We start from the raw sequence: 14,231 nt of genomic DNA, 5'->3' as shown, positions 1-14,231 counted from the left end.
GCATTTTCTACCCACAGATTTCTTATAACTCAATGTACTCTTTTTTAATGCTTGTACTGCCCCCTCTAGATTCATTCCCATAGTCCTTAACCTGCTCTCCACATCAGGAACCTCAACTTCTTCTAACATAACACCCCTTAAAAACGTGGATGAAATCCCTGATTCACAAAGAATGGTGAAGTGGATGTTGAGTCTTTCACTGTATTATTGCAACACAATTCTGCCAGCCAGAGTAACTCCAACCACCCTTGATTAGAACTCAGATAACATCTTATGTATTACTCCAATTCCTGGTTCACTCTTTCCGTCTGACCATTACCCTCGAGATGATAACTGGTGGTCAAATTAATTTTAATCTTCAACTCCTGGCAGAATGCTTGCCAAAATGTTGATACAAATTGTGCACCTCGATGATCTGAAATTACTTGACTCTGCAATCCATGAAGTTTCACCACATTTTGCATAAAAGCCTGCTCTAAAGATGTATCCATAGCAGAGCCCTTAATAGGAATGAAATGACCTCCCTTGGAGAAAACATCCACCACAACAAGTATAGTTGTACATCCTTTATCCGGTGGTAAATCCACAATATAATCCATTGATACCGTGTGCCAAGGACGTGGAGGAATTGGAAGAGGGACTAAAAATCCTGCTGCCCTTTGATGATCAGACTTTGCACGACTACAAATCTCACAAGCTTTGACATAGTTTTCAATGTCTTCACGCATCTCCTTTCACCAAAAATTCTCTTCGCAACGACTCTAGAGTTTTCTTAAATCCAGGATGACCAGCCAATGGTGAATCATGACAAGCCTTCAAAGCCTCCTCACGTAACTCCTCTGGAGGTAAAATTAGTTTTGCATCCACATATGGTAAACCTTCTTTGATCTGCCTCACCGGATCTTTCTCTTCCCATTCACTGAGTTGTTCCCTCGACATCAGTTGCGGAATTCTTGTTTGGAAATCAATTTCCTTTTGAACATCTCCAACTACAAAATTCTTCTCTGACAACAAAGACATTGGTGCACACGATTCCTCCTTAATGCTTCCAGGAAAACACCTAGACAATGCATCTGCCTTCCCATTCTGACAAACTGGCTTGAACATAATCACAAAGTCGTATTCAGCAAGAAATAATGACCAACATAAGTGCCTTGGGGTCCGAGTTTTTGCAGAACAAAGAAATGTCAAATTTCTGTGATCAGTTAAGACCGTGACTCGATGTCGTCCTCCGAGAAGATAATGCCTCCATTCCTCAAAGGCCGCCTTGATGGCCAGTAACTCTCGATCAGAAATGGTATAATTTCTCTCCGCCAACGAAAACTTCTTTGAAAAGAATGCTACAGGATGAAGCTGACCAGTAACAGGATGGCGTTGAGACAGTAGAGCTCCCATAGCACAGTTGGATGCGTCTGATTCAATGAAAAATGGTTGACCAACATTTAGGTGTAACACAATTGGTCCAGAAACAAATCTTTCTTTCAAAAAGTAAAACACCTTCTCTGCCTCGTTACTCCATTCAAACATCACTCCTTTTTTCAACAACCTTGTAATTGGAGAGACAACTTGAGCAAAATCCTGAATAAATCTACGATAGAAGTTTGCAAAACCGATAAAACTCTGTATATCCTTCACTGAAGTAGGGTGCGGCCAATCCTTCACTGTTTTACCTTGGCTGAGTCCATCTCCAGACCCTCCGGCGACAATACAAACCCCAGAAATTCCACACGATCTTTATGAAATTGACTCTTTTCAAGTTTTGCGAACAGATGATGTTCTCGTAATTTTAGCAACACCTTCTTGACATGCTCAACATGTTGATCAAGATCTTAAGAAAAAATGTATATCTCATCGATATATATACCACTACAAAAACATCTAGGTATTCACGCAGCACCCGATTAATAAAAAACTGGAAAGCTGCTGGAGCGTTACACAAACCAAATGGCATGACTTGATACTCGAAAAGTCCATAACGAGCCCTAAATGCAGTCTTCCACTCGTTGCCCTCTCGTACTCTCACCAGATGGTAGGCTACTCGAACATCCAATTTTGTGAAGATTTTTGCTCCTTGAATCCTGTCCAACATTACTGATATTAAGGGTAACAGATAATGATTCTTGATTGTAATCTTATTCAAGGCTCTATAATGGATGCATGTCCTCAGGGTCTTATTCTTCTTGGGGACAAAAAATAAGGGCGCGCGCACTGGAGAAAGCCCCGGTAAAGTACCGCTTTGCCGCTGAATGCTGCTTCCTTGGCCGTGCACTGACAATTTCACTACGCTGAATTGGACTGATTTGGATTGCTGTGGACTTTAAAACTCTCCTTCCCAGAAGGTGAGCTTTGCTTGCAAGCAGTTAATCTCCCACCACATACAAATGAATGTATATAACACTCTTTTCCTTTAGTTTAGGCTGTCAGTCTGCAAAACTGTGGGCGCGACTATAAAATTGGGAACACGCGCGCACCACGCGCGCGCACCGGAGAAAGCCCGGGAAAAGTCCTGCTTTGCCGCTTCACTGCGGGCAGAGGCCGAGAAGACTGTAGCTTCTACTAGTGTGGTGGGATGTAATTACCTTCAAGTAAGAAACAGTTGTATGCTACTTGGTAGTATTGTGGCCTAAGTTCATCGTTTTTGTACTGCTCATACCCGAGGAAGGTACCATTTATGCATTTTTGTCCCTATACTTTGAAAACAAATATGCCTGACTCTTTGAGCGCCTCGCTCAACACCTCCCTGGCTACTTCTAAACAAAAGAAACTCTCGCGCATCTCCAAGAGATCCATTACCCTGACTCCAATTGTAAGAACTCCTCTGGCTAACAAAGACATTTGCACCTTCTGTGCTAAACGTAAAGAGTGCATGATGGATGAATCTTCATCGGTGCCACATTTGAAGGGCCCGACTTTGTCCGTACCATTAGGTTCGAATGATTCAAGTCGTATGCCTATTGTTTCTGACGCTACCATCCTGGCAAATGTTCAGTCAGATCCTGGGTGTCCCGATGTAAGAATCCTTCCTCCTGTTATTCAAACCCTAGCGACTGTAGATGAGGTTTCCTTTCATATTCCTGATCTGGCCGATGTTTGTAACATCTCTATTCATGCCAGTGAAGGGAATTTGAGTAGGTCACATGAGGATCATCCATGTGGAGACGCCATTCAAAGTTCAATGGGTTCCACCATTCACTCCATTCATGACTCCTTTCTAATGCCTACGCCACGGCGCCGTTTGCCCATTGATAATTCTGCAAACCCACTAGAAAATCTTGCTTTCATTTAAATTACGCTGGTCGCGGTAAATACCATTGTAGCCAGCCTATACAAACTGTTTGAAACCCTTGATTTAAACATTTCAATTTAAGATGGTCAGATTAAGCAAATTGCTGAAGGTATTGTTAAATGATCAGTTACTGACATAAGTAAATTAAAATCTATGAACATGGTAGATGTTGCGGTGGGTTCTGACAATCCCCGAGTCGAAGTAAATGGTACAAGGGGGGCGCACAGTCTAAACCCAGTGTTACCCTCTTTTGCCGATATCATCTGTCCTGTCACCTCCCCAGTACCAAAAGCCATAAATACAAACAACTCCTGGATTAGTCCAGACAGAAGTCCAAAAAAGACTTGTCCAAGTGGGCAATTAAGAACTATAATTGTCGACTCGCAAAGTATGTCGAAAGCTCCTGGTTTAAGAGTAAATAAGCAGAAAACTAATCTGCCCAGAAAGAGAGTGGGTGTGGTACGCCAACCTCAGGTGACCCAACAACATACAACCCTCCCCATCCCCTCTCTCTTTCCCCGCAGTATGCCCTTAACTCTGCCGGCAGGGAATCCGCAGAGTTTTTGTGTCTGCTGAAAGGCCGGTGATAACCATGAGCACCGCCCCTCCTGGCTGTCCGGTCGAGTAAGCGCCTCTTACAGAGATCATTGATTTAATCGATACCCCTGTGGTTCCAACTGCTTTGTCGGCTGTTTAGGCCCCAGTGACCAGTGTGAGTGATGCTAGAAACAGACAAGTCGCTCCGTCTTCTATTGAAGTGGGTGTTCCTTCTAATGAAGAGGGTGTACAAGAGCGAATGATGTCAATAAAGGCTGCAGTAGAGGCCTACTTAATCGAGCGAGCAGCCTTAATTCATCCTGTTAATGCATTAAATATGGTAAACCTTGACCATATGGCCAAAAATACTCTAGTTAACTCTAATATTAACACAATGGGGGTCAAGTCTAACTCTAACTTCTCTAATGAACTGCAGAGTGAATGGAAGAATGCGTGTTCTGGTCCTGCACTGAAAAGTGCTAATCAACCATTAAAATCTACAAACAAGGAGGAGTCCACTAGAGTCGGCCACCAAGTGTGCAGAAACACCTTTACCAATTGCCACTCACTTATTCTCAAATGTAGAGATGCCCCATATGAAAAATATGACTTGTGAAGGACCAGCATTCTAAACATCTTTGGAGATGTGAGCAACTTGCAAGACATTGCTTCGAGTGATATCGACAAAGTCGAATTTGTGTGTGATCAAAATCTTGCAATTGTGCGTTTGTGGATCAAATCTGGGCTAGTCTTGAACTCAATATGGAAAGAAAAAATTGAATTGTTTAAATGGGTTTCTTGATTGCTCAGGATCCGGAACGCCTTATAGCGGAGGCCAAATATTGCGGACAGTCCCAACCTCCGAGGTCTATTTCAAAATGTCCCGCCGTGTGTACTTGTGCTTATTGTGGTCCGATTGTAATGCCTCCCCGGTCCGAAACCACCGCTCCTCAGACATAACCATTAAAAGAGTGTCCTCATGCCAATTATTCACTAGCTTCATGGAACACTAGAGGTCACTCTCATCTCCAATGGTCTTCGCCTCTTAATATTCACAACTATGACATAGTGGCCTTACAGGAGACATGGCTTGTGATGGCACCTGTTTGGGACGACCATGATATTATTCTTCTACCGGCCTTAACAGCGGCCAGAGGGACACCCACTTCTGGCCTTTTGGTGGCAGTAAAAACTAGTAAAGGATTAAAGATTACCAAGTGGGCGTCTCCTAACAACTTCATACAACTAGTGGAAATCGTGTGTGCTACTCAAACGCTAGCTCTAATTAATTTATATTGGAATCCTGTGGGGTTGACCGATGAGATTTTCTACAAAGATTTATCCATGATATTAGAATTGATATCCTGTGATCAATCCATTGATGCCACCATGATGGTAGGATATTTAAATCTTAACTGCATACGTGCTAATAAAACCTGTGAAAAGCTTGAGAGTGTGAGATGGCTTAACTTTGTTAAGGAACATAACTTGCATATGGCCAATGGTGCAATTGTGGGTGATATTCCCCCTAAAGCGACTTGGGAGAGAGGTATCTCCAATTCCATTCTTGACTATGTTTTTTATGTCTGATAGTCTTTTCTACTGAGCTATCAAATTTGAAATCCTGACTCAATCAGCAAGTGACCATCACATGCTGACTTTTGTGTGGCAGGAAGCTCCTGATCATACTTTATCAAACAACGTTGGTCTAAGTAGGCCCTAACCATGAACACTGCGAAAACGCGATTTAAATGGTCAAATGCCTCGTTAAATGTTCTTAATCCTGCTACGCAAGGTTTATATCTCTCGACGCTTGACTTTTATGCAGACATTCTCCCCTCTTTTGGGTCTTCATACAGTGGAAGTCTCCCCTTTGTGTCAAATCATAATCAAAATGATCAAATCCTACAACAGGTGAAACGCATCTACAGGAAAGAATTAAGAGCTACACTCAAACTTCCGTTAAGCAAACAAAAGTGTAGTCGCCGGAAGATCAAATGTCAGTAGCGAAATTGGTGCCGGGCAAGAAAGGCTACTTTCTATCAGCAGGATAGCGAAGCCTTCTTGCGCTCTGCAAACAACAAAAATTCGGCCCAAATGTGGTCCCTGCTTAACAGCGGGTCCAATCAATTGCAAGCCAATCTCCAATTGTGTGGCGTGTCTGAAATACAATGGCTTGAACATTTTTCAAGACTATATGCAGACACCAAATATGCTGAGTTTATCTGTTCTAAATCGACTTCAAACCATTGGAATCTAGAATGCTCACCAAAAATCATTGAAGACTTTATAAAGAAATCATCGTCTTTGCGTGCAGCTGGACCCGATGGTCTTAACAACTATATGTTTAAACAGAATCCATCTAGTTGGGCCTCAATTTTGAACAATTTATTTCATAAATGTATTCTCTCCAAAACCATTCCGACTTCATGGCAGTCTTCGCTCCTTGTACTGATATTTAAGAAAGGTGACAGGGAGTCACCGGCAAGCTATCGCCCTATTGCATTGCTTGATGCTCCAGGGAAGATCTTTGCTCGACTGGTGTTGAGAGACTTCTCCCGATGGACTGAGAGCTGCAAAAAACGGGATCCCTGTCAGACCGGGTTTGTGGCTGGTTTAGGTACCACTGTCAATTTGCTGACTCTCAACGCTATAAAAGCCCAAGCCCAATCAACAAAACAACCATTATATTTTGCTTTTGTTGATCTACATTCAGTCTCCAGAATCAAACTGATGGAAAAGTTACATTCAGCCAATTGTCTAACCACCCTGTGTGACATTATTTATGTCTTACACTCGTCAACCACTATAAGGGTGCGATTGTCCATGCTTGGCTAACTATCAGCTGCAATACCAACTTTTAGAGGGGTGAAACAGGGCTGTATCTTGGCCTCAGCCATTTTGAATTTTTTTATCCACGACGTGAGACAGTCCTTTCTTCAGGTTGACTCAGACTCGTCAAGAATGAATGGTTTAAGCATCAAAGCCCTTTGGTACACAGACGACCTGGTGTTGGTCTCCAGAACACCAGTAGGCCTGCAGAAATTAGTGTCTGCCTTAAATACATATTTAGACACAAATGAGCTAATAATCAACCTCAATAAAACACAAGTTGTCATCTATGCACCAAGACCTTCCAAAAGAACCGAATTTGATTGGAGAATTAACGATAGGTTAGTGGAGGTGGTCCCTCCGTACCTTTCTCTAGGAATTCAATTTGATGACTCGCCCTCTATTGACTCGCATTCCAGGACCTTAGACCACAAGATCGTGACTGCCATTTCCCAGACAAGGATTATTCTGTATAAATTTGGCAAATTCACCATCAGGCGTGTGATTACTTACTGGAGACAAAAAGTATTGCCTACCATATTGTATGGCCTTGAGACCAGAAATATTGTACTCCCGACAGTCCTGCATAAATTACAGGCGGAATTTTGGAGAGGGGTGCTACATCTCCCTCAATGCATACCTGGGCCTTGGTTAAGACATGAACTGGGGCTGACGTCCTTGAATGCGGAATACCACTGGAAGCTCTGTGCCTTGTTTTGCAAGTGCTTGACCTTCATTAGAACTGACAACATACTTGCAACATTATCCACGTGTATGTTGACTGCTGAACATCCTTTCGTCAAAACGTGGGTTGCATAGATCTACAGCATCTTCGCTAGTGCAGATCTAACCTTGGAAACCCTTATTGTTAATCAAACACGCGTAAAGGTAAACATTTTTAGGTCTGATTGGATTAAAATGAGAACTAAGTGTCTCTCGTACAAAGACTTTCAAGTACTGGCCTTCGAATATAAAAGACTTAAAGTGTTGCAGTCATACTTAAACCAATCTCCCTCCCTGCGAGTGAGAACAACCATCTTACGCCTGCGGTTTAATTTATTCCCGACTCGTGATATTCTGGCTAGGAGGTTGTTGCCTTGGAAGAAGAACTACTGTGCCTTCTGTCAGGATGTGGCCATCAAAGAAACCCTTCAACATATTATAACTGAATGTCCGGCCTAAGTACTCTAAGAAGGCGATACTTCGAGGAGCACATGCCCTATTTTAGTGCGATACCTCCTGACACCCGTTTGTAATACTATCTACTAACTCGATAAGTATCCGTACTGCCATCCATAATTTTCTAGCAGCAGTAAAACTGGAATCTAATCATCTTTCGCCAATTGGATTAGAAATGTAAGGGTTTCCAAGAGTCGTGATTTTCCCTGATTGTATAAGAAATGCGTCCATCAAATTGGTCTATGTTTTAAAAACTGCAACGGTTGTACAGAGACAAAGTATGATATACTGTTGGTCTGTAATTAAGAGACTTACATTATGTCTTTCGTTCAATGGAAGCGATTTATAATTATGACAGATAATCTTAACATGTGGCACATAAATGTCTATCATATTTTATGTTTTTTGTTTATCAAGGTTTCGGGTTTGTCTCTTGTTCATACGTTTCTCTCTTACTATTCCATTTTTACTTGATGTATATTGATGAATTTATATGTAAATGAATTTTTTTTAAATATTGAAAAAGTTGAATTTTTCATATATATTCAATAAAGGAAAGAAAAATTACAAAAAAAAAAAAAGAAATGAGAGCGATGCCGCTGGCGACTGTGAATGTCAAATGAAGCCCTTCGCCAGATTCTCATCCAAATATTCTTCAGATGCTCATTCTCTTTCTCCGTCGGGGCATAAATCCTACCACATGGAATAGGTGCACCATCCTCCAGATCCATCTTGCAATCGTAAGGACGATGTGGTGGCAACTCATTTGCTTCTTGTTTATTAAAAACATCTTTGAATTCCAAGTACATCTCTGGCAAAACCCCTGCTACAGCTCCTATGGTGTGCCCCTTCATTACTCCTGCAGCTAAACAAATTCCTTGAACCTCACAAGCACCTTCTCGTTCTCCCACTTGCATTTCCACTGTGCATTGCTCCTTACCAAAATCTGACTTGAACTCCACTGTTCTCCTTCCCCAATCTATTAATGGGTTACGTAATGTAAGCCATGGCATTCCAAGAATAATTTGTAACTGCGGTGCATCAGTAAGTTCAAAAACTATATTCTCGCAATGCCCCTCTCCAATCCTCATTCACAACTGATCAGCCATCTGTGTAATCAATCCCGAGGTAAGCTGTGAACCATCTACAGCCCGTACTTGCTCAGGAACCCCCTTCTGAACTACTGGAACTCCTAGTTTTCCCACCAAATTAATATCCATTAAGTTCCCGGTGGCTACCGAATCTATCACACACGGACCACCACACTTAAGCTTACCTTCCCAAAACAAGGATACATTGAGAGTGATGTGCGGTACTGCCGTCTGAATTTTATTGGCCACTATCTGTCCTCTCCCAGCTACAGATGGAATTCTCTTCGGTGCACGTGGACATCTTCCTACAAAATGAGTACTGTCACCACAGTATAAACACAAGTTTTCCTTACGCCTCCTGTCTTTCTCCTCCTTGGTCAATGGTGCCTAACTTGACCTTCACGCACCAAACCCCTTATCTCTCTCACTGCCTGCTCTGTCCTAGTTCGCTCACTTTTATTCCAAACCTTAACTTCAGAAAAATCTCTCTGCTTTTCTAACCTTCTCTCACCCAATCTGGTATCCAACTGAATCACTAAAGAAATCAAATCTTCACTTGCTGTAGGTCGTTCTACTATTGTCAAAGCATCCTTTAAATCTTCCCTTAGACCTCTGTAAAAAAATGGATGCCCTTTTCTCCTCTGACCAACCACTCTCCAAAACCAAAGATCTAAACTTAGTACTGTAAGCTACCAGTTCTCGGTTCCCTAGCATATATGGAAAATGTGGCCACTTCAGGTCAGGAAGACGGTCAAAATACAAGTTGGCCAAAGGACATGCAAAAAATCTTGTGGCACTGCCATTTTGGATTATATGGTACTCTAACTGGCATTAAGGGGTCAAATGCAAAAGACCATAAAAAAGAAAACACGATAAAGGTATCTGTTGCCACTAACCCAAGCTGGAAACATCATGAAAGTAACCACAAGTGTATATAGTTAAAGGGAAAACAGAGTGTCCATAACCTACTTCACGTGAGGCCATGTGCGCAGGAAAAACCAAACAAAAAACTTTACTCTGGAGGTCAGAGTTCTCCTGCACTGATCGCCATGGGGGCTGATCACTACCCTCAAAAGAGATGATCTTAGCAAGGTAAAGACTTAACAATACTAAATCAGGGGCAACGAGTTTTACTTGGAAACAAGGCAACGCAGTGCAGCACAGGTTTGAATCCCCATCCCGCGCTTAGAAACCACTCACTGGTATTAAGAGTGTTATAAATAAACAATTAAATGAAAATTCAGCATGTCATGACATATATTTAGAATGATATTTTTAATGAAAATGTGTATTTTATTTCACCAAAAATGGAATCCAGATTGTAAATAGTTAGGCAACATTGTAGGTAGTGATGCTAATTGATTGCAATTGTCAAATGAATAGAAACCATTATAGCCCTTTTATATCTACAAAATCATATTTTGTTGTCAAACGTGTAAGAGAAATGGGGCTATTGAATTACAGTGTATGTTGTGGCGTGTAAGTGCCAACCTTCATCAAATAGTCAGCGTCTATTCGGGTGTCGAGATTTAACCACGCGATCATTAGTGGTACTGCTCCCAAAGGCCTCGTTTTTAGGCAACAACAAATGAAACATTGTTCACTTGGTTCTAATCAGAGAGTCAGTGGGGAATTAATCAAAGCAGTGGCCTTTATGAATGCACTATTTCACCATACATAACCACCCTTGGACCATTTGGGGCAGTGGGTGCTAGCACCATCCTCAGAAAGAAGAACTCATTAAATGCCCAGTCTAGCACCCAGAGGTGCCACCTGAAATATGTGGGACACATTAATTCAAGATGTCAGTACGCTGTCCCAGACGATCGAACTCTAGAGGCAACTGCAGGCAACCCTACCCAAAATGCATCACAGGTCATGTATATTTCCAGTCACCTCCAATGCATGGATGCAGAGGGCCTTGTACACAGGTCAGACTCCCAGTCCCACCCCAGCAAGGTTCGAGGGACACTATGCATTGCAGTTACCTGGGCAGAGAGAGTCATACTTGTTTCGGTCATCCTCCTTCGAGACGCGTCTGTCTAGGCTGCTCAATGTCGAGACATCTCTACGGACAGATTCTTGTGAAGAAGGGCGCTTTTCCAGACCACTCAAGGTTGACCCCACTCTAGCAAATTCTGGAGATCCTGGAGGGAGAAGATAGAAACCTAGACGAGAGGGAGATAGAACAGGTGACAACAAATTACTGCCAACAAAGAGCACCCAGAAACGTGCGAAGAAACACCTGTGTACAGGTGCTTTATGAATGCCATATCATATCATATCAGGCGGTGCTCCGTCGACCTTGCGTCCCAGCTTGGGATGCGTAAGAACATCTTGGACACTATTCTAAGACCATCCAAAATGGTTACTTGTGGCACTTGTCTACAATTTAAACAACTCAGACACACTATACCAACTCTGATAAAACATTTACCGTCGGCTGTGACATTAGAACAAAAAACATGAGCTTGTGGTGGTTTCAAAATCCTTGTGGATGCAATCATGCCGATAGCCATAATGGATCTAGGAAAAAGTACCTTCATGTTGATTCTGGTACTCTGGGTCCTTGGTTCTCCCTCTTTCACAACTGACCAGGTAAGCCTGCATCGCAGGCTGGCCAGGGAAAAGCTCCTCCAAATGACTGCGGTCACCTTAGGAAATTGACACTGGTGCCGGAATGCACGAGCATCCCGCCACGTGCTAGGCCACAACCTGCCAGGGTGCCACGGGGAGTATTAGGTGATCATGCATTGCTCCCAGTGTTAGGCCCCAGGTATCCAGGATTAGAACAAGATTTACTCCGAGGGCTAGGTGGCCTCCTTTCATGATCAGGCTCTCGGGTTCTAACTGTAAAGGTTTAGGGTCACAGTCTGTCAAAACCTTTTCCCCTGTGACTAAACCTGGTCCTTTATCCTTTTGGAGTATTTGGTGATAGACTGCGTTGGTGATCTATTATTTGTGCACAGTGGATAATGCATTATTTGAGCCTTAACTGGTTCTATTTAGCAGCTACCTTTGGGGAGAGGACTATAAAAGCATTTCTGCTGCTGAACAGGCCACGCGCTGTCCAGCTTGAGAGGCTGGTGCGCGATTGTACTTACAATGCCAACCACCTTTAGTTGCTGGTGTCCCTCCAGAAGGGTTGCACCATCCTGGAGTCTGGCGATCCAACGCTAGTCGATATTTCAGCCCTGAAGAGCACGCTCCCAGGAAAGGCACTAATCCCCTAGACAGTGGCTCATTCACTGACCTGGAAAAAAATCCCCTTGTGAGTCACTCTGTGTACACACACACAGGTTTCCAAGCAGAGTCTCCCCTTCAGCATTCCCCGACAAACACTACTCTCTAATCAAAAAAGTGCTCCCGGGGAATAGAGTCTGGGAGGATTTGAAGTCGAGAAGAGAAGAGTTTGGAGATGGTTAGCAAAATCTTTAGGTATTGCTTAGAGTAAAGTTGTAAATAGTTCAAGCTAAGTACTTAGATCTAAAATAGGCCATCCTCTGGTACAGGATAGGACACCATTGAGAAGGAGATAAGGTTCCAGAATCATGCAGGAAGCTTAGGATCTGGATTTTAGGAAGTAGCTTTAGACTTCACCTGCATTTATCATTCTTGGCAACACTAGTTCAGAGAACTTAAGTAATTATTTTAATGAAGTAGCCTCTTACTCTAAAGAGCAGTAGAATCAAATGAGGGTGATGGTTTAAGTTATTAAAGTGATTTCCAATCAAAGCATCAAAAAGAGGAAACCGGTGAAATTGTTTACTCAGCAGTTGAGAACACACTCTCCTCATGAAGAAAGATGTGACCTAGCTTCTCTTGGATGTGGGTTGTCTGCTCGTAAAAGTTTTGTTTGTGGGTGGACTGCCCGCAGTGTAACTGCTCAGGCCCCTGGTTTAACCATTCATTATAAACAGGGGCCGAAGCAATTTTTGGCTCCCGCCACCAATGGTATTGATGTGGGGGATACACCCGCAACCAGCGAGGCTGAAGATACAGAGCATGGACAGCGCGTGAAACCCCTGTAGCCCCTGCTCTTCATGCTCGGTATTTTCGGACCCAAATTGATCGAAAAAAATGTAAACTAATGGTAGTGACCGTATTCGGTCTAATCTACCATTTTTACACATTTTTTCGATCTATTTAGGTATACCCTTCTTCTTCACTTCCCAGCTATCCAGCGAAGGGATGCAGGTGAATAACATTTCAGGGAGGGGATAGCAATTGGGGTTTCTAGCGGAATATTGGGGACTGACAATCTTTTTCCCCTAGTGCCTTCAAACCCCTGAAGCCGTCCTCTGGAGGCTTTGTTTGTTATTTTATCCCAATCCCTTTCCCCACCAGGCTGCGTGGGCAAGGCAGTGCAAATAGTACTGACGTGGCACTGACGCATGGTGGGGCTAGTGGGGCCAGCTCCAGTGACTGCTTCTCTTATTTATGTCTAGTGCAAGAAAATAAACTTTTCACACTAATCATTAATATCAAAATACAATAATACACATAATGACATTCATATATGTTATGTTACTTGGCATTTATATAGCGCCTTATGTTGGTATGATCTGAAAGCGCTGCTAGGTTGAACGCCCTCGGGAACCGTAGTTCAAATCAAGAGAGAGAGAGAGAGAGAGAGAAGAGAGCGAGAAGAGAGAGAGAAAGAGAGAGAAGAGAGCGAGAAGAGAGAGAGAAAGAGAGAGAGAGAAAGAGAGAGAGAAAGAGAGAGAGAGAGAGAGAGAGAGAGAGAGAGAGAGAGAGAGAGAGAGAGAGAGAGAGAGAGATTCTCATAAGGTGCGTGGGTGCACCGGATATGTGTGCAGCTGGTGTCACACTTGCATGATAGCTGCTTCTTAGCGGTAGGTGTGGCGTTTGGGAGGTCAGGAATATGTGTTCATTCTGAAGGGTTGACAGCCAGACTGATTTCTGGCTGCGTTAGGCCTGAGGAGACGCTTAGGTTAGCGGTGTGTGCTCAGCTAGCTGTGCTTAATTAGGATGTTGAAGAGTAAGAGGCAGGTGCTAGTATGAGAACAGCTATACCGAATGTGTCATAGTATCGCTGTGTTCTAGTTGAGTGGTGGTGTATAGGACAGAGTAAGCGTGGTAGTGCGATTTGGTGGCTTCAGTTCCATCCACTCTGTCCGTTCCATCCACTCCATCGGATCCGTCTGTTCCATGTACTCCATCCCCTCTATCCGTTCCATCCACTCCATCCAATCCACCTACTGCATCCGTTCCGTCCGATCCATCCACTCGGTCCGTTCCATCCACTCCGTCCGTCAGTCAGTCAGTCAGTCAGTTCCATCCAC

The 14,231-nt window shown here is 43.1% G+C and overlaps 1 protein-coding gene across 3 annotated transcripts in view; it reads right to left on the bottom strand.

Annotated features, from left to right (window-relative positions):
* SPAG17 (sperm associated antigen 17) overlaps nt 1–14,231 on the bottom strand; it is a 1,712,709-nt gene that overhangs the window by 996,349 nt on the left and 702,129 nt on the right. For all 3 annotated transcript variants that reach the window (XM_069635754.1, XM_069635756.1, XM_069635755.1), the window contains exon 15: nt 10,914–11,093. In XM_069635754.1, the coding sequence (XP_069491855.1) occupies nt 10,914–11,093 (180 nt within the window). The remainder of the gene's footprint in view (nt 1–10,913; nt 11,094–14,231) is intronic.

This window comes from Ambystoma mexicanum, chromosome 7p (genome assembly GCF_040938575.1).
Source record: "Ambystoma mexicanum isolate Mex_15411 chromosome 7p, UKY_AmexF1_1, whole genome shotgun sequence".
Classification (NCBI taxonomy): domain Eukaryota; kingdom Metazoa; phylum Chordata; class Amphibia; order Caudata; family Ambystomatidae; genus Ambystoma; species Ambystoma mexicanum.
Note: the sequence above shows the minus strand (reverse complement) of the source record. Positions and strands in the feature narration are given on the sequence as shown.